This window comes from Saccopteryx bilineata, chromosome 1 (assembly GCF_036850765.1).
Source record: "Saccopteryx bilineata isolate mSacBil1 chromosome 1, mSacBil1_pri_phased_curated, whole genome shotgun sequence".
NCBI classification, from domain to species: Eukaryota; Metazoa; Chordata; class Mammalia; order Chiroptera; family Emballonuridae; genus Saccopteryx; species Saccopteryx bilineata.
Window position 1 is genome coordinate 190,393,173 of NC_089490.1, and position 25,909 is coordinate 190,419,081.

General features: G+C 41.8%; 1 protein-coding gene across 1 annotated transcript in view; it reads left to right on the plus strand.

The window, feature by feature from the left end:
• Positions 1 to 2: 2 nt before the first annotated feature.
• The window catches only part of TBC1D9 (TBC1 domain family member 9), a 102,181-nt gene continuing 76,274 nt past the window's right edge, over positions 3 to 25,909 (plus strand). The window contains exon 1 of the mRNA XM_066233031.1: positions 3 to 139. Coding sequence (XP_066089128.1) covers positions 7 to 139 — 133 coding nt within the window. The 5' untranslated portion in view covers positions 3 to 6. The remainder of the gene's footprint in view (positions 140 to 25,909) is intronic.

Here is a 25,909-nt window from a genome sequence, read left to right on the forward strand (position 1 = left end):
GGGAACATGTGGCTGAACCCCGAGGAGGTGCTGCTGGCCAATGCACTGTGGATCACCGAGAGGGCCAACCCCTACTTCATCCTGCAGCGGAGGAAGGGCCACGCGGGCGACGGGGGCGGCGGCGGCGGCGGACTGGCGGGTAAGGACCCGCGGCCGGTCCCCGGGGGGGTGTGTGGGGGGGGGGGGGACGACACGGGCGCTGCGGCGCCAGACGCGGCTCTGGGCTGCAGGCGCCCAGGACGCCGCCCGGTCCCCGGGGGCTGGGCCACCCGCCCCGCGTTGGTGCTGGGAAAACATCGAGAGACGTGATTTTCAGACCGTGAGAGAGCTGCTTCCCTTCTGACCCTGTTAGGCCAGGGGCCCTTCTATTCTGGGCGCCCCATAAGTGTGTATGTTGATGGAAATGGAGATGAGTGAGTCTGGGGTGGGGGTGGGGGGTGGTTATCAGCCTTTCTGAACTGAATGTGGTGCTTCCTTCTCACCCTTCCTTAAAAAAAATAAAAAGCCAAAAAACAATATCGCTTTGTATGAGTAAGAACGGTAGAGGACTGTTCATTTTTACTTCATTCTCTTTACTGGTAATGGCAGGATCAGGTATAAAATGCTCTTTTGTTTGCAGGGAAGCAGTCAGTAAGGAGCTGGTGTGGTCATTTCCTACAGTACTGCCACGGAAGAGAATGAACAAGGAAAAAGGAATTTTTTGTCGCACCAAATTAGACATAGCAAAGCAAGTTATGAGGTGGTAAAAGGAATTAGCAGTATAACTGCATTTTAACTATTTTTACTCAATCACTTCTTCGTGAACCCTCTCGCAAGGTATGATTAGTATCGTAGCTATTCCTAAAAGCATGCCATACATATCACTCAGTATTATAAAATGAGACCTGTACCCCAAGTCCAGCCATATTAGAAAGGTCTTCTTTTATTAACTAACAAGTTTGCTTGGTGATAGATTGTAAATAATCTTGAAGTCCTACCATACTAGAGAAAGTGGACCTTTGCTCTCCCTATTGGTTAGAATGAACAGAACTGGCTACTTTTTACAATGAAATGGTTAGCAGAAGAAACAGGAGAGGTTCAACCAGGAAAGAGACTGCAGAAAAGAGACGACCCTTGACCTCTTTAGATAAGTTAGCCTCCAGGAGCTTGCTTGCTAGGTAAATTGGTGCTGTTAGAATGCCCTTAGAAGGAGACATTCCTGATGTCGTTTGTATTTATTTAGCTGTGATTATCATGAATAAATAGTTTTCTCAAGATTAGAATTCAACTGGCACATCGTACACAATATACTGGTTTGAAAGATCTTGGCTAGTGCATCAGATCGCCTGTAAGGAACCTGATTTTTCTGCACTTTTTCTACCATAAAAGAGAAAGGAATCTGTAGAGCTGCAGACCCCGTTCTGGAAATTCTGATGTGTCCTAGAATCAGAATTTTCCAGTTCATTTTGTAATTGTCTAACTATATGCATTAATGCGTAACTTGCATGTCAATATTGGAATCAGCGCAGATTGTCCTTTAAGTCGAAAACAACACTGTGGAGTTGATAGTTTATTGTATTAACAGAGAACATGTCCGCCTGCTGCTAACCCTCCCACACCACAGAACTACTAAATGTTTATTTTCTAGAGCCATTTGCAATAGGTTATGAAATATTCCAAGATGCAGAGCATTCATTTTCTAGTTAACATTTTATTGTATTCCTGACTGTTAGAGCTATAACTGACTGCATCTCATCATTGATGATTTGTTTCAGATGAAGTTACAGCTTTTTAATTGAGAAATCATAGCTTTTACATTTTTGACTGGAATAATTGAAATTATTATTATGACTAAAAATATTCCTGCCAACAAAGGCTATTTTCAACCCACAGGAAGAAAAATGTTTGCTCTGTTAGATTTGTGCCATGTCAAATGTAAAACATTTTTGAAATCTTCATTACTATATAGAGTATATTCTGATTCTAATGTGAATACGTTCATGCATTCATTAACTCACTAAATCATTTAATAAATATTTGTTGGCGATTCCTGAAGGACCAGTGTCATGAAGCTCACAGTGAAAGAAAACAAATGTTTATCAAAAATAATCATACAAATAAATTGATATAAAATTGCCACTCCGCAGGGTCCCAGCAGAGAACAGAGTCCAGCCCAGTTAAGTGAAGGGAGTTTAGTGGGAGAACAGCTTAGAAACATAGAGGCAAGGTGACCAGAGCCAGTGAAAGGCACATCAGTGGGGCTCCGTCACACCCTAGGTGGCAGGAACGATGGTGCCGGAGGCAGCGTGAGCTGGGTGGAGCTAGGCTCAGGCCCCAAGAGAAGCAGCCACCCCTGGAAATGCAGACCACAGCCAAAAGGGAATGGGGAGGACACGCCAGACTTCCTTCTTTTCTCCCAGCCTCCAGCTTCTAACATTGCCTCTCATCACTGGAGCCCAACAGGCCGTCTGGGCAGGGTGGCCTGGTGATCTAATCCCTAGGGGTCAGCCTCCAAGGAGGGACCTGAGAGGTGGGACCTAACTGAGAACGATCAGCACTAAATCAGAAGGAGAGGATCATGATGTTGGCCACCCCAGTCAGGGATGAGGGTCTGAGTGCAGGCAAGGAACCATTCCCTGAAGAAGTGACAGTTGAGTTGACACCTGAAGAATGAAGAGATCAACCTGTGAGGAGTGGAGGAAGGAGCAAGTGCTGGGTACCAGTCATTGGAGAGTTTCTGGAAGGTCTCAGGACTTTTCTGTAATGTGCATCACTTAGAGCAGTACCCCATGGTCTATTCATCAAGTGGAGGATAGATGAGTGAGAAACCTGCTCAGGGTGAGTGGGCTAGGAGGCTCAATGGTCCATGGTGCTCAGTAACATTAGTGCAAAGGCTGTGAAAAATAATGGGCCACAGTGAGCCCATTTGCCCTTTTTTAAAGATTAAGTTATTCTGTTCCTGAGTCCAGGCAATATACATCGGTATTGACACAATGATGTCTTTTATGTAGATTCATTTGATTTATTACTTAAACCCCTTTAACTGAGGTTTCATAATCATACAGAAAAGTTCACAAAATAAAGATGCAAAGTATAATGATTTATCACAGTGATACCTTCAAACCAATACCAGAATAACCAAGAGAGCATTTCCAATGCCCTAAACGTCCACCTGTGACCCCCTCCCAAACACTACTCACCATCTCCCAAAGGTGGGAAAAAAAAAAACTATCCTGATTTTTTTTTTTTTTAGTAAACATTTCCTTGACTTTATGAATTTTCAAAGAACAGATCCCTAAACAGACCATATTTTGGTTTTGCCTTTGTGTTTTGAGTAAAAATGGATGGAATCATAGAATATGTATTCATGTGTCTGAATTCTTTGCTTAACATTATGTTTGTGATATTTATGCATGTTGTTGCTTGTAGCTGTAATTTGTTTATTTTCCTGTGATGTACAGAAAACTATTTTACGAGTGTACGCTGGCCACTTATCCATACTTATCCACTGTATTGTTGGTGGACCTTTGGATGATCTGAATGGGGGCACATCTGAATGGATGGGGTGGTTATAATCATTGTACTTTTTGTTGACTGTGGACGTGCGTTTCTATTTGTCTCTACCCAGGAAAGGAATGCCAGCTTACGGGTTATGTATATCATTCACTTCAGAGATAAAACCAAACTGCTTTCCAAAGTACTCATACCAATATACTCCCACCAGCAAGCAGCATATGGGAATTTCCCTTGCTCTATGTCCTTACCAACATTGTCAGACGTCATTTTAGCCATTCTGGGGACTTTGTAGTGATGGCACACTGTGGAGTTAATTTGCTTTATCCCAACTGATGAGGTTGAGCCCTTTTTCATGTGTGCTGGCAATATGACATATTTTGTGACATGGTTGTTCAAGTCTCTTGCCTACTCTTCAATTGGGTTGACTATCTTTTTCTTACTGATTTATAGGTATTTTTAACATACTCTGGATATGATTGCATTGCTGATTATATACATTTGTGACAAAATATTCATTCTGTTCTTGGGCTGTGTACTCTCTTTAGGATGAACAGGGGTTCTTACTTTTAGTGTCTAAATCCTTTATTGATTCTCTTTCCATCATGGTTAGTGTTTTATTGTGTCCTGTTCAATAAGCCGTTTCCTACCCTGAAGTGATAAAGGTATTCTTCTATATTATCTTCTAGAAACTTTTCAGCTTTAACACCCATTATATTTACAATGCAGTGGGAATTAATTTTTGCATATTGTGTAAGTAGGCATCAAGTTTTATTAAAAAACAAAACAAAACAAACTTTCATGGGCAGCCAGTTGCCTCAGCAAGATTTATTTGGCAAATCTATTATGTTCCCACTGATTTATGGGGCTATCTTGGTCTTAAATCAAGTGCCCAAATGTGTGTTGATTTGTTTGGGATCCCTAGTCTATGCCTTGTGTCTATTAGAATATGTTTTTTGTACCAATACCACACAGTGCTTTTTTTTTAATTTTTTTATAAAGATTTTATTTATTCATTATAAAGAGGGGAGAGAGAGAGAGAGAGAAGGGAGAGGAGCAGGAAGCATCACTCCCATATGTGCCTTGACCAGGCAAGCCCAGGGTTTTGAGCCAGCAACCTCAGCATTTCCAGGTTGACGCTTTATCCACTGCGCCACCACAGGTCAGGCCACACAGTGCTTTTATAATAAGTTCACATTCATTAGATCAAGCCTCTTATCTTGCTCTTTGTCCTCTAAGAGTTTCTTGGCATTCTTTGTTTTTCATATTTACACAACATGTTCAGATCTGCTGATTAAGTTCCACCAAAACAAAGCAAGAGCAGCAACAAAGACTTTTGAACTCCTGGAGTTTTTATTGAGATTAAACTCTATAAATAAATTTGGGCAAAATTGATATTATAATATTGAGACTGTTGGTCCATGAACATGGTATGTTCCTCTATTTATTTAGATCTTCTAAATTTTCTCTCAGTGATGTTTCATAGTTTTCTGTGTAGAGAAGCATTACACATCTTTTATTAGATTATTCCTAGATATTTTGTATTTTTTAGGTTTTGCTCTTATTATATTGACCTGTGTTCAGAACAGAGCTAACTAATCAAATGATATCCAGTAATTTATCTGTAGATTCTTTGATATTTTCTACATATACAATCATATTATCTTGAGCACATTGACAATTTTTTTTTATTGTATTTTTCTGAAGTTGGTAATGGGGAGGCAGTCAGACAGACTCCCACATGCGCCCAACTGGGATCCACTCGGCATGCCCACCAGGGGGCGATGCTCTGCCCATCTGGGGCATTGCTCTATTGCAACCAGGGCCATTCTAGTGCCTGAGGCAGAGGCCATGGATCCATCCTCAGCGCCCGGGTCAACTTTGCTCCAATGGAGCCTTGGCTGTGGGAGGGGAAGAGAGAGACAGAGAGGAAAGAGAGGGTGAGGGGCGGAGAAGCAGATGGGTGCTTCTCCTGTGTGCCCTGGCCAGGAATCGAACCCAGGACTCCTGGTTGCCAGGCTAACACTCTACCACTGAGCCAACTGGCCAGGGCTACACATTGACAATTTATTTCTTCTCTTCTAATCTTCATGCTTTAGAAGATTTTCTTTGCCTGTTTGCACAGGCACCTTTGCAGTGTTGATTAGATGTGTTGATTTTACATATCCTTTTCCCTTTCTAGGGACATAAGAAACACTTTCAATATTTGTTCATTGACTATGGTGATTTTTGAGATAATTTTTTTTCATTTAGAGGGAGTTTATATTTCTAGTGTGCCAAATGTTTTTAATTATATGTGGATGCTAAATTTTTTCAAATGCTTTTTATGTCTATTGATGAAATTGTATGATATATTTTTCTTTTGTTCTGTTAGTATGGTGACTTCTTAATTAACAGATTTTTCAAATGTTCAAACCAAATTTGCATACCTAAAATAATCAATTTGGCTGTGCTATATATTCTTGTTTTCAATGCTTACTAATATTTTATTTAAGATTTTTACATTCTTATAAATGAATAGAATTGGCTTGTACTTTTTCATAGTCACCCATCCCAATTTGTCCCAAGACTTGACCTTACTCTACAAAGAAGTAAGAATAAATGCATATCATTATGGAATATTTGAGGTGGCTTTTGACACCTTCTGGGTGTTCATAAACCGGTCTCAAGAAAGTAGGAAAGAGAAAAATTACTGCGAGCCTTTTGTAAGTCAAAGGGACGAGGCTGGCTTCCTGTTCTAGGGACAGTGTGTGTACTTTCTGCTTTGCTGTCGTCATGCACGGAGAGGACTCACTTTATGAAGAGATCAGGTTCTGATTGTGGGATGGTTTCTGGGTCTGGCCACAAGAGCCTGTTTTGTAGTTGTATATAAATCAGGTATTTGTCCTTTGAGACTAGGCAGTTTGCCATGCTAACAGCTGCGGTAGGTACTACCTTGAGATGAGATCTGGGTCCCTGTGCATGCTTCATGGCCACTGGAGGGCAGATAATGCCACAGGCAAATTGGAAAGCCACCAAGTCTGCTCTTCACACAGCTCTGTGTTCTCCGCCTCTCACAGGGCTCTCTGGGTTTTTTTTCGTCCTTCCCTTAGCAAGCAGACAACTGGATTCTAACCCCAGCCCAACTGTGATGTGATGTGGGAAGTCTCTTCCTTGTTCCTTTTTGAGCTTGAGATATATACACACACACACACACACACACACACACACACACACACACACGTGTGTGTGTGTGTGTATAAGATGATTTAATAGCCTCTTAGCAATCATTGTGGGGATTCTGGGAGATGTTATGGAAAACACAAGAAACATAAAGAGCCATTCATAGATGACATAACATCATTTTCTTCCCCTTGCAAATGATCTCATGCAGGTATTAGGAGGCAGCTGCTCTAACCAATTCACACCAGCATGTCCATTTCACACCAGCATGTAAGCAATTCAAGACTTCTGCAGTTTACAGAGACATACATTTTTCAAAGGGCGCTATTAAAACAAACAGTATGTATCTGATATTTAGGTAGCTTAAAAAGTTAAGTCAAATATTCAGGCTATTTTGAAGAAGGTAATTTTTTATCTGTAGCTTTAAACTGTTTCTCCATACCTGTTTTCTTTCCTCCCTCCCCCCTCTGCCCTTCCTGGATATGCACATTTTGAAAGCGGCTGCCAGTAAACACAGTGCAGATGCTCTTCGACTTACCGTGGGGTTACATGCCGATAAACCCATCATAAGTTGAAAATATCCTAGGTTGAAAATGCATTTAATGCACTTAATCTACTGAAAATAGTAGTTCAGCTTACATTAAATGTGCTCAGAGCACTTAACCTTAGCCTGAAGATGGGCAAAATCATCTAACACAAAGCCTATTTTATAATAAAGTGTTGAATATCTCATGTAATATATTATGCATATCAGTTTCTCAGCATTGTCAAGTCAAAAACTCAGTCGGACAATTGTGAGTCAGGCAGGCACCCTCTGCACTCCTCCCCTCCCTCCCCTCCTCTTGTCTCTCTCCTCTCCCCTTTCTCTCTTCCTCTCTGTCTCTCCTTGCACAGATGACTCTGACAGTGGCACATGGCTCTAACAGAGAGAGGACTGGGGTAGAAGACAGGGGGGCCACCTTCTCTTTCCATATACAGACACAGATACAGACTTACGTAAAAGTAGAGATAGGTAGTTATAGATAGATGGTTAGTCAATTGGGAATTTGTAATTTAGAAACATCGGCTTTGGTACAGTTGTGCCCCCTTAATTTCAGTTTTGCTTTCTGTGGGTTTAGTTACTCATGGTCAAGTGCAGTCAAAAATATTAAATGGAAGGTTCCATAAATAAACAATTCATAAGTGTTAAATCATGCATCATTCTGAGTAGGGTGATGAAACCTCGAGTCATCCCACTTTATCCTGCTGGGGATGTGAATCATCATCCTTTTGTCCATCATGTCCACGCTGCCTGTGTTACCTGTCTGAAAGTAACGTATCAGCTGTCTGGTATCACAGTGCCTGTGTTCAGGTCACCCTCTTTTTACTTAATGGCCCCAGAGACATACACATACCTTTTACCACAGTATATTTTATAGTTGTTCTATTTTATTATTAGCTATTGTTGTTAATTTTTTACTGTGCCTGTGTAAATATCACTTTATCATAGGTATGGATGTGTAGGAAATCCCAGAGTATACTTCCCATGGTTTTAGGCATCTGCTGGGAGTCTTGAACTATCCCCCATGGAGAAGGAGGGGGGCGCTATAGTTAAACCAGAGAGCCGGGAAGCACTTATTAACTCACTTTCCCCATTTCTTTTTTTTTCTTCTTCTTTTTCCTATCAGGTGTATGTTCTAGAAAGCTCAGAGGATAGGTCCATCATTTTTTAAGGTGCTTTGAAGTTGTCACCTGGCTTCTGGTTTGCTTCAAATGGCATCTTGCAGTTTGGATTTCCACGTTCTCTCAGGGAGCTAGGTGTCCTGTCAGTGGGCTCCATTAAGGTTCTCCATGTGATATTCCGTGAAGAGCTGGGTTAGAATTTTCATTTGGATGAATCAGCCCTTCTCTGTTTGGGTCCAGGTTGCACAAAGCTGGGTGAATAGCTATCCAGCTCATGAGGTGAGGTCTGAGAGATGCACCCCAAACCTTTACTCAGGTATTCTAAGACTTGCTGGGCAAGTGTTTGCTGGAGGGAAGTCAAGGTCAAGTAGGATAGTGGGGACTTGAGCTCTGTTTACACTCTAAACAAAAAGAGTGAGCCCTGTCAATCCATTTACTTTGTTTTAGATTATGTGTGATATTTCTTAATAAGGAAAACCATTTACATGTCAGTCATACAAATCAATTTTTAAAATCTGTGAAGTCTCAGAACCAGGGTAGTCTCTTAGAGAAATAAGCAAGACAATAAGTTAACATTTGGACTCTTTAATTAAAGCATGAAAAAATCGTTAATTCATTTGCTTTCTTTCACTTCATTGGTATTTTATAACATTTACATTATCTATTACTATGATGAATAATGTAAAATACATTGCCTCTGAAAGCATCTTCAGCCTGACCAGTGGTGGTTCATTGCATAGAGTGTTGACCTGGGATGCTGAAGTCCCAGGTTTGAAACCTGAGGTTGCCAGCTTGAGCGTGGGCTCATCTGGCTTGAGTGTAGGCTCACCAGTCTAAGTATGGAGTCACTGGCTTGAGCCCAAGGTCACTGGCTCAGCTGGAGCACCCCTACCCGTCAAGGCACTTATGAGAAGCAACCAAAGAACAACTAAAGTGCTGTAGCTACAAGTTGATGCTTCTCATCTGTCTGTCTGTCTGTCTGTCTCTTGCAAAATAAATAAATATAAAAGCATATTCATAATAAATTTTCAAATCTGTGGGATCTAAAGCTAAATTTGAAAAAGTCATTGTTATTTTGATCATACTGTTTTATTAATGCTTGATTATATTTTTTATTAATTTTATAATTAGCATAGACAGTATATACAGGCAAAGGGGCTAACCTTTGAAATCCTTCTATGAGTCAGATATTGTGCTGAGACTTTTCATACATCAGTGATTTGATTTGGGTTAACAATTCCATAGGTTAGACATTACTCCCTCTGTTGTGGATGAGGAGGCTGAGTGCTTGGAGAAGTTGAGTCTAACTTGAAGACACCATTATGGTAACGGGCAGAGCTTGGATTTGTACTTAGTTTTGACTGAATATAGAAAGAGAAGGATAAAAGCAAGACAAAAAGAAGAGAGGAAGATGAAATTGGAATGCACCCTTTGGGAAGCTAATGGAAACCGAGGCAGAGTGAACCCCAGTCTTGAAATGCAATCTTGAGTGTGGGAATGAAGGGAACCAGCGGAGCAAGGCTCTACCTTCTGCATGTTGCGATGTCATTGCTCTGATGTCATTGCCATGATGTTGTCCAGTGCTTCATGGGTTACAGATACATGATGCTGTCTGCCAGGGGGGAAGTCTGAAAACTAACTATTAATAGATTTTCCTAAAAAAGGTTTCCAAACATTCCCCATTTCCAGCTTTCTAATTCAGCTGATGTTGGGACCAAATTTTGGAGGCACTCCAAGTTGTGCAATAAAGAGGCACCGAACCTTTGGGTTTAGGACCAGACAAGGGAAAGGCTTGTTTGTATGGGCTTTCACAGAGCGAACAAATACTCTGTTTATTGTGAGGGAGGACAGTCTCAAAATGTTTATGGTGACCAAAGGAGGAAAATATTAATTTGACATATAACATTGATTTTTATTAATGTGATTTGTGTCAGATGTCATAAAGATTTTCTCTAACATCTGCTTCTTTTCTCTTTGAAGATATAAAAATATTATTGTGCTTTGTATAGGATCATTACAATAGTTTGGCTTCCCCAAACTTATATTTTCTTTTGGACATTAAACAGGTGAGAATTTCAGGAGGTCCTTGAATGCCATGAATCACATACAAGATTTGTGAAATTAATTAGGAATGTGTGCATGTTTTTTTGGAACTGAGACCCCGCCGATTTTATCAGTTCCTTAAAGTAGGTTGTGGATCAAACAGACAGAGAACCTAGAGTCTTACCATCTCAGTGCTGAATTTTCCGACAAAGTGGTTTTCAGGAATTTCTGGTTGCTTGCAACAGGATTACTGTAACTTGTAAGAAGTCTTTTACCATTTCCAAGTAATTCTGTCATCCTTCCAAATTGTTACAAATGTTGAGCTTGCTATATAGTGTTTAAAGCATAGGAATATATCACTGTCTTTGAATAAAATGATAAAAATGTTAGTGCTTCTTTCTAACTTTTATCCTGGTACCTAAATGTAGGGCCCTCTGACTATAGTTCTCACTAGGGATGTGAGTGTATGTGTCTGTCTGTTTTGGGAGAGGGCCACCGGGGAGAGACCAGAGGGCGTGGAGGGAGCCCGTGGGGGCTGTAGTTTCTGTCTCACACCTGATGTTGCCCTGACTGCTCCCTTCCTGACAGATGCCCCTCTCAGGGTCCCCCCACCCCTGTAATGTAGAGCACCCAGCTCTGATAAATCATGCCTTTGGCTCCCCCTTGTCAGTTCTCCTTCCCTACAGGCCAATGGGGCGACTGTTGGGGGTCTGAACAGAACAGTGAGTTGGCATTTCCCTGTTACACTCTAACTCCAGCTACCAGCCTCATCAGTGTGCAGCTCTGATTGGCCGGCCTGACCAATCCATGCAGACCATGCGCTCTGCTTCCCCTAACAGCTCTCGGGATGCTAACCTCAGGATGAAAACGGCAAAGCTCACTTTCTTCCTTCTCTCTGTTTCACAGCTGGGCCACCTCTGGTCTCTCTAATGTGGCCCTGCCTGAATGGAAGCTGTGGTCTTTAGGAACAGGGTGACATATGCTCTCTGACTTGAACCATTTATCTGCCATCACCTGTTTGTTTATTTTACCTGCTGTCGCCTTCCCCCTCACTTATTTCCCATGAAAGCTAGCTTCCTGCTCTTCTGACAACCCCTGTCTCCATGGTAAATTCCATGGAGTCTTCATAAAAAACATCATGTATGTTTATTTTTATAAAGATTCATATATTCATGGGCTGGCTTTGTCAGAACCCTGCTCATCTTGGCTGTATGATTCCAGTTTCAGGGTGTGTTTGACCCAGCAAGCACTCTGTGACTTTTTCACAACTTAAACAGCTTAAGTGGTACTCTTGGTAGAAATATCTATACTGAGTTGGGATCTTCCCCAAATAAGACTTTGTGCCAGTGTAAACGTTGGCAAGCAGAGAACACCTCTGACACCTTTGTTTGTTGTGGACATTCCGGTTTGTCATGGGGACCGTGTACAATTGGCTCTTGTAGCTGTACTACTGCACATTAGTATGTGTGCTTTTAAAGGCCACTTACAAATTTCTGTTGTGTTCTATTTCTGTTGTGCTTATAACCCGCTTGATTAAGGTTTAAATAAGCACAGGGATTTAATAGTCTGAATGCTTACTTTCTTTGCTGTTACTCACCAGCTAGATCTTTGTCTTGGAGGATCCATAATGCTTACACAGAATGGGAAAGAGTATTGTTGTTTAAAAAGCTTAGGAAATGGGTGTAATCATTTTTGAAAGGGCTTTGCAAATGTCTTACCACTAAAGTGTAAATGTCAAGGAGAATGGTTTTGGTTTTTTTTTAGATTGATTGTGGCAGATAGAAAGAGTTTGATAAAAAGAAAATCTTTATCTTTCATTGTAAATTATATTTGCTATGAAGGAATTGAAATATTTCTGGTGGGTGCTATCTTAAAGGACTTTCCAGAAGGGAAGGAGACCTGGCAATGTCATTTACTAAATACGTACGTGACCATGGTATTTAATTTCTCTCAGAGTGTCTTTCATCTGAAAATGCGGATACTTCCCCCTACCCACCTCACGTGTTTATTGTGAGGGTCAAATAAGATACTGAAAGTCCTTTGGCAGCCAAAACCACTAGTCAGGTTTAATATGGTATTTAGGATGCTGTCTTTCCAAATAAAGTTCTCTCTTAGCAAAGTCTCATCCATCTTCTCAACAAAATCAGGTCGACGGCAGTGGCAGAAATCTACTAAGTGACCACCAGCATGGACTAAGTCAAAACAACGTGTAAATAAAACAGCCTCACTCACAAAGAGCAGGCAGTCCTTAGAAAGAAGGAAGAAAAGAAAGAAAAGGAGGAAAGGAAGAATGAAGGGCAGACGGGAGGAAGAAATAAGGGATAAGAAGTGAAAAGAGAAGAAAAGAAAAGAAAAATGGTTTGGTAACTGAGATGGGAACTTGTCAGGCCATTTGTTTCTTAGATCTAGGTGAAACTGACTATTCCTTATGTCTTTGGAATTAGAATAATGCATTATTTTTACATCACACTCACAGTTAAACAGTCTCATGTATTTAAAACATATTCTGGCAGAAGAAAACTACTTTCAATTAAGCTCCCATCCCACCCAAGATGGATTGGCCATTTATAGGAAGACTTGGCTGCAGAGTGGATTCACAGGAATCTCAGTAAGGCGTGGCCACTATTATGAGGAGTTACAGTATTAGGAGTAGGAAGGTTCAACCTGTGATCCTCGGGCTTTATTCTTATTAGAGGCTGGTTTCCATGATTTGATCACATTAGACTCCATTATCTTTAGATTCTATGTACCTTGTTTCTGGCACAATCGAAGTAGGAAGTGGAAACAAAGCTTGTTCAGCTCTTCTGGGAAAGGGTGGCTTTTGTCCAGGTTGCCTAGTTACAATCAGGAAGAATCTGGGTTTATGGAAATAAGTGTGTAAATGCACGTAAGAAGCATTTAATGTTGTTTAGGGTGAAGTTGTAGGGTTGTTTGCTGAAATTAACAGGGAAAATGAAAATCCAGGCTTAAAAAATTATCAGATTTAGTCCCAAAAATTCCCTAAAGGCTCTAGAAAAACATTTCCCAGAAATTTCTCTGGGCAGACTCTTTTCCTGGGCAAGTCTAGTCCTGATCCCCGCTAAATAAAGGAGGGATTAGTACCTGGATGTTTTATAACTCCTGGCATTTTTAACTCGTAATTATTTTTGAAGGGGAGTAAGGGAGAAAGGAATGGAAGGAAAAGGGATATGGCCTATATTATAAAGGTCAAGTTTTTAAAACGTTAAAATCTTAGAAATAGTCTTTCTTGCACAAAGAAATATCTTTTCCCAAATATTTTGAAATATGTAGTCCTCTTAGTCTTTTGTTTTTCCAGCTTTGATATAGATATAGTTTATGGTTTTGGAAACATGTTTCATTGCTATGAACAATGATGATAGTATTTTAGAGTACAAGATGATAAATCGAAACTGACAGCCCCAATGTCAGGGAGACGGTCAGGAGTGATAGGATCAGGGCACAATGGGGAGTCCCTGCCCTGTACAAATAGTCACAGGATGTTATTTACACTGCCAAATGGATAGTCCAGTGCCACCACGATGCATTATTATAATTTACAAATACATGCTATTGGTTCGATTGTTTCAGTAGTTATGTTCATTTTCTGATATTCATCCAACATCATTGAAATGAGCCTCAAAGTGTTACTGATTCAAATATTCACACTTTCCACAGAAAACCTGGTTTCCTGAAAACAGTGAGGGAATTTGGGGGCCTTGGTCTAAACAGCTCTGGAAAGACTTGCATTCTATATTGAAACCAGTTTTAACTTAACTGGTGACAGTGTGGCTGATGTTACCTGACTAAGGCCAGATTTCATTTCGGTTAACCAAATAAAACTCTTAATGAGATGAGAGGGAGACTGAGCAGTGTTTTATTTAGCTCTGGAAGGACATGAGCAAATACTCAATAACAATGTCCTAATCCGGAAAGGTGTCCTGATTTCCCAAAGTCTTCTTGTTTTTGTATTTGGGACATCTTACATTAATATCTAGCTATTAAACCAGAAGATTTCCCAAAGTCTTCTTGTTTTTGTATTTGGGACATCTTACATTAATATCTAGCTATTAAACCAGGATTCAAATATTTGCATATTTGAATCTATTTGCAAATGTACAAAGATACCAGTTAGTTCATGATTTTGTTTCCAAACAAGACCTAAGACAGGTGTCTGACAAGGATGAGCAATTGTCCATGGAGACCTGCTGTCCTGGAAGTTAGCGGGAGAAGTCTGTGGTACAGTCTATCCCGTATCTCTAAATCCCATTTCCCTTTAGTAACTTAGAACCCATTTCATAGTATACATTATTCATACATTCATCAATACTCTTCTGAGTTTATATTTTCAACTGATACCACCTCTAGGGACAGCAGGCTAGTGTTTAAGAGTGTAGACACGTGGTTAGAAGCATGGCTTTGGAACCGCTACCCGAGCGGGTTCTTATACAGGGCATTGTGCCCTTAGAAAATGGTGCCCCTTCTGAGCTCTGCCCCTGGGCAGACACAGCCCCAGGTGGAGCTGGGTTAGACTTTGGCACCACACATTCCTCCTGTCCAGGTATCTTGATGCAAAGCATATACTCTTCAGGGATGTGGAATAGCTCTGTAGTTGAAATCCACTTCTCATTTCTCACTGCCGTGATTTTGGGCAAATTGCATTTCCCTGCCTCAGTCTCCTCTTTAAAATCAGGGTAAAAGTAGTGCCCATATATTGGAGTCGTTTATATTTATAAACGAAAAGTGTTGAGAAAGGCACTTGGAACCTAGCAAGAGCTCAGTAAGGCGTGGCCATTGTTAGGAGGAGTTACAGAATTAGGAGTAGGAAGGTTCAACCTGTGTTCCTCGGGCTTTATTGATATTAGAGGTTGGTTTCCATGCTTTGATCACAGTAGCCATGCTTCTGACCGGCTCAGCAGTGAGGTCCAGAACACGGGTTCAAAAACACATTTCGCTTCATGGTGTAATGGACAGAGGAAAGGATTTGGAGTAAGAAGGCCTGGCCTTGAGACCCAATTCTGCCAATTTCAGTTTTTTCATATAGGAATTGGGTAAGAAAAATAGTGGCTTCTCAGGATTTTCACTAAGAGCAAGTGAATAATGACTCCGGATGCACGGAAGGACTCAGATGTTTCATTGTGTTTTACTCGGAGGTTGCATTGGGTCTTAGGACCAAGGATTTGCTCCACAAGACAGACACCAGCTTGCAAACCATTTGCCCTTTTGTGAATCAGTCATTTTGGTGGTCCCAAAAGCTTTTTATTCTTTTCTTTTTTAATGAGTTAGTCAGAAGGAAATTTCTGGATTTTGGCAGTGAGATCCCTCATAATAATTAGTGATCCTAATGAGACAAAATTCCTGCTACCCGCTAACACTGAGATTTGGGGCCCCATAGAGGCCACCACAAAATGCCTGGGCAAGTGGGCATCACCCTCCAAAATAGAGGGGTTCCTCAGATTCAAATGGAATAATTACCCAAAAGGGTTTCTTGTTGTTTTTGTCTTCTCCTTTTTCTCTCTCCTTCCTTCCTTCCTCCCTCCCTCCCTCCCTCCCTCCCTCCCTCCCTCCCTCCCTCCCTCCCTCCTCCTCCTTTTCCTCCTCCTTCTTTTTCTTCTTTTTACAAAGGAACATGGTAAGGGAAAAAAGCCTGCTGCATCATTTGTCTGCGTTTTATTTTGGAAACCAGGAGGAAAGAGAGCATAGCCTGTTATAAGGGACTGAAGTCCTCGTCTCCCTACCTGCGTGCCCTGGGCTCTTTGCTGTCATGATAGAGAAGCTGAACTTGGGGAATGTGGTTGAACGCAGTCCCATTTTCCTGTTCATCAGAATCTGCTAGCATTAGCTGAGTCTCATTAAAACTGTAGGGATTTATTCAAACCATATACATCTTTAACATCTCAGAGAAACAAAGTAGCTAACGTGCATCGTGACCATCATTGCTTTTATGAGAGCTTCACCGTTCTGAAATCCAGTGCGGTGGTTTCACTGTGTCCTCCCATAAAGCCTGAAATGTTGAGAGAGAGAGACACAGAGAGATCAGTTAATGGCAATTCTGTAGCTATGGTGAATGAGGACTGTGAGTGATCGGGAAAATCCAGAAAGCAGAAAGAATAAGAATCAAGGATCCTAGAAGGACCAGAGCAATGCCAGAAGGCTCTGGCATGGACCTCAGGATGGCACTAAATGCTTCCATTTATTTGCGTTACATACGCCCACATTTTCATCACAGGAAATAGATTTTCACCTTCTATAAAGTGGCTAAGAAATTAATTGAAAGCTTTGACAGAACCATTACTTTTCTATCATTTTACACACACATACATATATTAAAAAATGAAGTAATATATTATTTAATATACCTTCATGCAACTCAGAAACTGCTTGAACTTGAAAGAATCGTTTCCTTTCCTCTAATATTGGATGGTGGCCAACATTCCTGACTGTTGAACATGGTATCAAAAGAATGTGCCTGAAGTCTGCAGCCAATGACCTTTATAATCACTGTACTTTTGGTGGGAAAGTGTTTACCACTTTAACTAGAGTGCAGTAGAATATGCTTGTTTTTAGCTTTAGCCTTGGCAGCACGACAAATCACATGATGATTTCCAATACTGCGCCTGCCAATGCTTTAAAAATAAACGCATATGAGAACCCCCTTATAATTTTTGGTAGACTTTTTTTAAAGAACGTTCTATGTGGGGGAAGATTTTAATTAGAAAAGGGTTTTACCGCTTCTGCAGGGCCTTTGGGTAATCGAAGAGAGAGGCAAAGTGATGTCTCAGGTGGAGTCTACCAGTGTGCAGTGGTTGGATGAGGTTTTTAAATTTTTTATTTCTTTTCTCTATTTTCACTACCTGGCTAATTCATCATTCACACATTTGTTTATTTGTTCATCCATTCACTCATCCATTCATCAAGCAAATATTAAGCACTTGCCACATCTTTTTTCCTCTCTTTTTACTGAAGATGCAAAAAGATATGACATCATCTCTGTGTTTGAGAGACGGATTCAGCAAGAATCGGCACAGCTATTTAGATGGAAGTTGGTTTCTTGGTTTGTGTTGAGACTGATTGAGAGAGGCTTTGCCATGCAGATTGCAGTGTATGTGCCTGTATGGAAAATTGTTATTTGTGTGCTATGGGGATTATGTCATCCTGGGTTGTCCACCCTCTCATCCTAGGCCCAGGTGGTTTGAGACTCTGCCCCAGGCTGGGGTTTGAGACCTGGACAGGAGCTCAGCAGTGGGGCCAGGCTGATCCCCAGCTGTGGGCCGTGACACAACAGGGGAATCCAAGGTGAAGGCAGACTCGGGGCTCAGAGAGTCTGACCCCCTCAGAGACTTGAGAATCAGGCCCAAGGCAGAGTCTTCCTCTGGGGCAGTGATTGGAGGCACCTCCTCTCAAATATATTGACTAGTTCCAGCTAGGTTTTGTGTACTAGGATCTGTAACGATTGGGGGGCGGGGTCTATGTGCATGCTCGGCCTGAATTCTCCATCATTTTTAAATGTGATATTTCATTTTTATTGTGCTAATAATTAATAACATGAAAATAAAATAACCTTAATACAAATCATTCTGGATTATCGGAATGACCGCAGTACAGTTGACGCCCAGTATTCGTGCTCAAGTTAGCACTTGTGTTTATGATGGCGATGGCTTGCCATTGAGAACGCAGCAGAGGTGGCCTGGATACACAAAAGGTGAGTTTGGGCAAAGAAGGGTCAGTTAATCTCACAACACACTGCACAGGGTGTCTGAATCTGGACGGAGGAAGATGAGAGTCACCACATTGTATAACAAAAGGTAATAATGCCTGAGCCGCATTCCAGAGAACCTGTGCAATGTTCAGGTCCAAGTGACAGTTCACAGTCAACAAAACAACCTCACTGGTCACAAAAGGATAATGAGATTCTTTTTCCAGACCCTTATTGGCTTTATAATTTCGCTGCATTTAATTTGAAAATATATTTTGGTTTTCTGATTGTACATGAACTTTGTGCATAAGAAGTTTATACTTGGGTTTATGTGTGTATTTGTATAAAGTAAGTCCACTTTAAGAAAAGGTAGTGTGGAGTGGGGTTATGAAAATGTTTCTGTCTTTAAGGTTGGGAAACTGCAAGAGAGGAGAGACTACAAAACATCACCCTTAGCAGCCCCTTTCCCCAAGCCTTCCCCTAATTCTTGCAGTTAATGATTAATGTTCTCAGCAAACAATGCCTTTGACACAGTCATCAAGACACTTTTGAAAATTTAAATGTTTTGAATAATGATACATTCATTTATAGGGTTCAAAGATCCAATGATATTAAAAGGTAGTGGGAAATATCTCCACCCTGTTACCCACTCTTGATGTTTCGTGTTCATTTTTTGTGGATCTTCCCCTGATCCTTTTTGCAAATACGAGCGAAGACCAGCCGGTATCTGGCTTGCTCCCAGCCTCCCCCCCCACCCTTTGTACAGAAAGCTTTTTCTGCACCATGCTCTTTTCCGTGAGCGGTGTATCTTCCTGTATATCAGGACATAGGTGTCATCATTTCTCTGTCTTCTTTTTTTTTTTATAGCTGCTCTTATCCCACTATCTGGCAATGCCATATATTTAACCACTTCCCTATTAATCGACACTTAGGTGATGTTCATACATTTACTATGAAACTGATGCTGCAATAAATAACCTTGTGCATGTCCTTTAGCCAAGTGAAATATGTCTGTAGAATAAACACCAAGAAGTGGCATTGCAGGGAAACTGGGTAGTGCATTTGGAATTTTGAGAGCTAGTGCCAAATCACCCTCCTTCGGGGTGTTAGCAAGTGACACCCTCACAGCAGTGCGGGAGGAGGAGGACCTCTGTCCCCTGTCGTGTTAAAGGGATGCGTGATCAAACTGGGATCCTTGCCTTTCCGACATGGGAAAATGGTAGCTCAGTATATCTTTATTTTACGTTTTTCTTACAAGTGATGTTGGACATTTTTCGTATGTGTACGAGTCATTTCTACATTTTCTTTTGTATACTGTCTGGCATTGTTCTTTGCCTACTTTTTAATCAGGTGGCTGCTCCTTTTCTTACCAATATTAAGGGACTATTTATATATTAGGGGCATGAGCCCTTGCCTGTGATCTGAACTGCATCTTTTTTTTTTTAGTATATCTTTTGAGTGAGCACATATATTGAATTTTTGCCCTGTAGAAATATGGGGGTTTATGTAGAAGAATATATCTTTTTTTATATATAGAATGGTTTCTTGATTGTGAATCATAAATAGAAGCCCTTTCTACGCTCAGATTCAAAGGGGATTTTGAAGAGGTCTTTCAGAACCATTTACTCACCAGTGCTGAGTGGACTGCTTCCCTGAGCTATATCATGGCCATGTGACATTTGACCTGGCTGTGGTTCATCCTGTGTCATCCTTGTCCATAGTGCTGCTTCAGGGAGCTGAGGTGGAACGAGGCTATTTTCAGTGGCCGAATGAGCCAGTAACAGACCAACTCTGTCCTTAGTCTGGATCTTGTTTTGTTTTCTTGACTTTTTTTTTAATTTTTATTTTTTTATTTGAGAGGGTGGAAAGAAAGAAGGGTAGAACAGAAATGACCAGCTGACCCTGGAAACTGTGCAGAGACTTTGCATTCATCAGACCATTCATCCCACGAATATCTTGTCACTTGTTATTTTGGTGACTTTTACTATCTGAAATGTATTCAGATAGCAGTGCTACCTGTATAGCTGAAAAGTAGCGATCTGAACATCAAACTTGACTTTTTTTTATAGCGCCTATATTAATATTTTCTCATTTCGGTAATTCTAAGCCTGTGCAGCTCAGAAGGAAGCTGTCCTAGATGGAAGTCATGATGTAAATCAGTTAGTGTGAGGCCAAGTCTATTGGTGACACGCTCGTGTTAAACTCTTCAAAGGAAACCGTAATGATGAAGTTGCGGTCTCTGGACATCTTTTTTCTTATGCCTGTTGCCCAGGGTCTTTAGAAGAGAAGCTGAGAGTGTATAGCTCATGAGGGATAATTTCTAGGACTTATAGGAATTTGTAATTCAAGATGCCTAAATCACTCAGACACAGTAAGGCCTTTCTTGTTTAAAAGGACTCTAATGAGTAGGTGCTGTGATTTCTATTATACGATGTAATTTGATAATCTTAGAAAAAATGAAAAACTCACCTCCTCCCAAAGGAGGTTGAAGGAAATCAAGAAGAGGGAGGAAAGGAGGTGGGGAAGGGAGGGAATGAGCAATGAGGGGAGAGAACCCCATAGAGTAGGTAGCCATAGGTCAGTGAACAGGGAGGAGGGTTACCGGCGGGACCCAGTGTTCTGAGCCGGAGGCAGAGGGGAGGATGGGACGCACCCAGGAAGTGGAGAGAATGACACTTCAGACAAACGGTGCTCGTGGTCTTTTCAAAGTAAAGCATCAATGAAGAGCATTGTGCAGCAGAAAACAATGGTTTAATTGTTGAGTAGTAGTTGAAGCATGAGAGGTTTAGAATGGTGTCATTTTTAAGAATTGTCATTAGACCAGAATCAGAACCTTATCACTAATATGTTATTGTCAAGTCTACTGACTCCCCAATCAATCAGCTTTTTCTTAAGATTGATATAACATTGTCACAGCTGGACACCAGATTGATGGGAAGTCACTGTGCAAATGTTTGCAGGATGGATGGATGGATGAATGATAAATGAATGACCTGTTTGCCTCATATTTAGACCTGTGACCCAAGTTCAGACTAAACAAATATGTTTACGGTCTTGGCTTTATCATAACAGTGACTCACCTATCTGTTTGGAGAACCAAATAAATAGGTTAGCAAGGATTTCAACAACCACACTTGGGCTCAGTTTACATGGCCACACTATTCCTTCTATATTTCTGAGCTATTCCTTCTATATTTCTATATTGCTGGGGAATGAGTGAAGGAGTTGACAACTGATCAGTGATACATGGAACTTCCCAAATGACCAAACACCTTTTTCACCCATGACATCCGTGGTGGGTCACTTTAATAGAACAATAACTGTTCATATACCCAGGGGATAGTATGTTTTTTGCCTTGACTTCCTTGACACTGGAGCTATTCTAATTGTTGAAGGTTGGCCTGAGTAAACCTCTCATCCACCAATGGCCCCCTGCTGCTATGGATTGACCCTCAATTATTACTTCCATTGATTGAAAAACAGGGTCCAGGCCTGTGGGAATGAAGGACTGGAGATGGTGATGGGACAGGACATACCTGGGAGAATGGAGCGAAGAACTTCGAACCACTGAGGCATCTAGCAGCAGGCAGTCAGGTAAGGCCTAGGCAGAGACGAACAGGTGTTAGCAAGAAGGGAGATAGTGTGCTAAAGGGAATTGGGGTATTGAGCAAAATGCCAAGACAGACAGACACTCAGCCACTGAAGAACAATTTCAGGCACAGGGGTTAAAATGATCCGTTGTTAATAAGACCCACTAGAAGGTTGGAGGTTCCTTAAATACTCTTTGACACAAAACAGAGCCTATAGCCAAGTGCAGTATTTCATCTCCCCCCTACTCTGGGATTTCAGAGGCTACAGAAAGAGGGGATGGAGGAGTTAACTGGGGCCACTGCAGGCTCACAGGCTGGTGGTGAAACTGGGGGCAAAAGCCCGCTAACCAGGACTCTCAGCTGGCTTACGGTTTCCAAGGCGATGTCTGTTGTGAGTCATTCATCCTAACTGTGAAGCATCTTTATTTATGAAAATTTCGTAACAGTTACACCAGCAGGGGTTAAAGAGAAGCCTGCCATTTTTATAGATTGATGGTCAAAGGCAATAAAGGAACTGGAAAGATGCGGCACTCTGTAGGATCTAAAGTAGAAAAGGATGGAAATAAGGTCGAATTTTCTGGAAGCTAGAGAAAGTCCTGATTATTACTCTTTTTATTTGTGCTGCCCCCCTCTGAGCATCCTCCATACATTATTCTAGAAGCCAACGCAACAAAACCACCACAGGCCTTGGAGTCGCTGCCCTAGACCCAGCGCGGTCACTTCTGTACCTGTGTGCCCGCTGGGCAAGTGACTTCGCTTCTCTGAGTCCCAGGGTCCTCATCCAGCCAGCAGGGGTCATAGTTGTCTGCATGCCATAGGATGGTGTGAGGAGTAAGGTAAAAAATGCACACAAACTGATTAGGGAAGCGGCTGGGATATGGTCACAGCTGTTAGCTGTTACTGGTGATTGTGTTAAAGGCCAGTGGGAGTAATACGCGAGTGCTTGGCATCTATGCCACGTTTTCGTTTCTCTTACCAGAGAGGGAACAAGGCTTCTAGTGAAGACGTGAACTCCATTTCAAGACCCTTGGGATCTCTAGAGTCTTCCCCCATGCTTTAGGTTTGGTTATCACTGCTGGTTAGTTGCCAGAGTAATTCTGGGAACTTACCGTACTTTGAGCGCTGGCTGTGCTATACAATGAGGGCATTTATCTCAGAGAGAGCATGTTCTAGGAGCCAGGAAAGGAGCTGCACGTGCTGCTTGGGCCACAGCGGCTTCCTCGGGGCGCCCCCACAGAGCCGCTCTGTGGTCCCCATTAACCAAGGTCCATTATTCCTTCTGGAGAATAAACAGAAAATACTAAACTTGACTGAGCCTGGAACTCAGCACTGTTGTTAGAAGTTTAGGGGTCACCTCGGAAACCAACCCATCAAAGCCTAGTCCCCCTGGGCAAGAGTAGATTAGGAAGGCTTCACCTTGATAGAACTAATAACAGCAGAGAATTTGCCACCTTCTCTGAGCTGGCCGGTTTTACTGCCCAAGTAGTAGGGCAGTACTATTCACTTTTTCTTGCTGTACCTGGTAGCCCGTGGCCCTTGCACCTTGTGTGCAGGAAGTTTAGTGAGTGCGCTTGACAGTTAAGCAGCATCTAGTGTATGTACCCGGGACCGCAGTGAGCAAATGATCATTGTAATGGTTACTCTTCATATGTTCTGTGTCTGTCTTTCCAACCAGATCCTGTTCTCTAAGACAGCAGAGAGATTGCATTTCCAGTGCCCAGCAGCGTGCTTCCTTTAAGGGTGCTCCGTGTCATGATGATAAGGATAAAAACACACACGTTCAGGAATGAGAACGTCTTTATTCCTCTGCCTCTTTTAGATACTAATAACCATGGTGATTGTTTATTTAGTTTCAAAACATAACCTTGGCAAGCAATTTCTCATCTAATGCTCAGTCTCCTTCTAAGTAATACAAGCAGATGGAGGCATATGAGAGCTTTCTCGCTCTGAATTTATACGTTATTTTAAAAAAAATAGTAGATACATTACACGGCAAGATATTCCACAGTTTATGTAGCAATTCCATATCTACGATGTCATCTGATTTTCCCAACAACACTGGGAAACTGGCAGAGAAGATATATCATCCTGGCTCAGAGAGGCTGACTTGTTTGAAGTCACACAGCTTCTCGGGGGGAGTGGGAGCTGGAACCCATCCCCTCTGACTACTTTGCACAATCCTGAGTGAGCCCTAACATGTTAGGAACGTTTCTATTTCCATCAAGGAATTAGACTACATCTAAATGTTTGCTTTATATTGCTAGGTACTCTCCCAAATGTAAGTTAAACCTTAGTTTTTCTAGGGGTCTCCCTGATGATTTTTTTGGAAATGATTTGAAATATGCATGTTGGTAATTCCCTATTCATTGAGTTTGCTCATCATGGAAGTGTTTGGTCACTGTGGTTGTTTATTCACTGGACTCTCTGGGGAGGCTCAGGAGGCCCTTGACCCTGGACATAGATCGTATGGGATGGCCTTACCCACTTTTCTTTGGGGTCCATTCAGGGGAGCAAGGAATAAGGATCAGAAAGCTTTTGTCAAGAAAGGATTTTGCTATCCTAATGACAATTTTCCAAGAACTAGCACAAAGACAAGCAAAGATCAAGCAAATGTCAATGAGTCACCCTCTGATGTACATATTTATCAATAGTTTTTTTCTTTTTAAAAAATTTATTTATTGATTTGAGAGAGAAAGAAAGAGAGAAACATCAATCTGTTCCTGTATGTGGCCTGACTGGGAATTGAATCCACAACCCTCTCTTTTCAGGACAATGTTCTAACCAACTGAACTATCCATCAGCCAGGGCAGATGTACCTTTTTTTAATAAGAAAAAGAAAAATATATATATTTCATGTAAATAAAGTAAATCATATTTACTTTTTAGGTAAACTGGAACAACTACAGACTGTCAACTGAATGATGTGAATTTGCATTGAAATTAAATGTATAGAAATTTTGCAATGTGCTATTATTTGAAAGACTTTTTGTGCTGTGTTTAGCCTGATCTGGAGCTTTCCACCCATTTTCACATCATCGCACTGTGAAAACAGTAGTGTTTGCAGGACCCACAGGGAAGGCCCCACCTAGCTGCCCTCGTGCTGAGGAATCTGTATGTGGCAACACTTGTTGCCCTCTCTTGGCACTCCCGCTGTGAAGTTGTGGCCTAACAGACACAGAGAAGTAGAGAATTAAGGGGCAGGCACCTGGGAAGCCTTGGAGCCCTGCTCTGTCTCTGTCTCTCCTGGACAGCACAGTGTCACCCCCGTGGGAACCCTAAGTGTCTGAGGCACATACCTCTCCCAATCGTCTAATCTTCATGCCCTGCTGAGATGTGGAAAGAATCTGTTTTCCTGATCGATGTTCTAGATTTCACAGGGGCCCTGGCTCTCGACCAACATAGGAAAAACTCCGAAGCCAGCAAGTGCTGGGTGAGAGGCCCCGCTCTGCGAAGCCCATCCTGAGGGGCGTGGCTGCCTCTGTTGCCCATCCTGAGGGGCGTGGCTGCCTCGGTTGCCCATCCTGAGGGGCGTGGCTGCCTCAGCTCCGCTGCGGTTCCCAGGGTCTTCCTTGCCCTCTGTGGTGACAGAGGACATGCGGTTGGGAAATTGGGTTGACAGCCACAAATGAGATATTGCCACGATGGGAAAAGGGGAGTCATGTGTAAACGGAAAAGGGAGAGGAATTCTTGCATGTACTGCCCTTTTAAAAAGTTTTAAAATATTAAGTTTGATGTCATCTTATTTCTATGTTGCATCATTGTGTCTCATTAAATCCAGAGGGAAAAGCCAACTTGTGAGGGTTACTTGAGAGCTCCCACGGCTATCCCTTCAGTGTGAATGAGCATGGTGTGTTGTAGTATGTGTGCATGCATGTAGTATGTAGTATGTCGGTATAGGCATGGATGGGTACATGTTATTTCCCTTAGAGATTGAGGAGCTAGGCATAGAAGATCGAAGACAAGGTGTAAGAAATATGTAACAAGGCCTTCGTGTTTTTAATGTCTCCCTTTAGTTAATAAAATAATACTATAAAGATAATTTGTCCATCTCTCCTCTCTGTTCATCCGGCTCTCGAGGGAGGTCTATGGGTCCGTGACATTGCTGCTGTCAGATGTTGGGAGTCCTACTGCCCTGTATCTGTTGTACACGGTGTGGGTTACAGCATGAATGAAAGAACAGTTCCTTGGAAATGACTTTGAGCTGACTTTGCAAAGGGAGGGCCCCTCTCCCGGTGTACTTACTGCTTTTGTTGTGGCCAACGAGCCT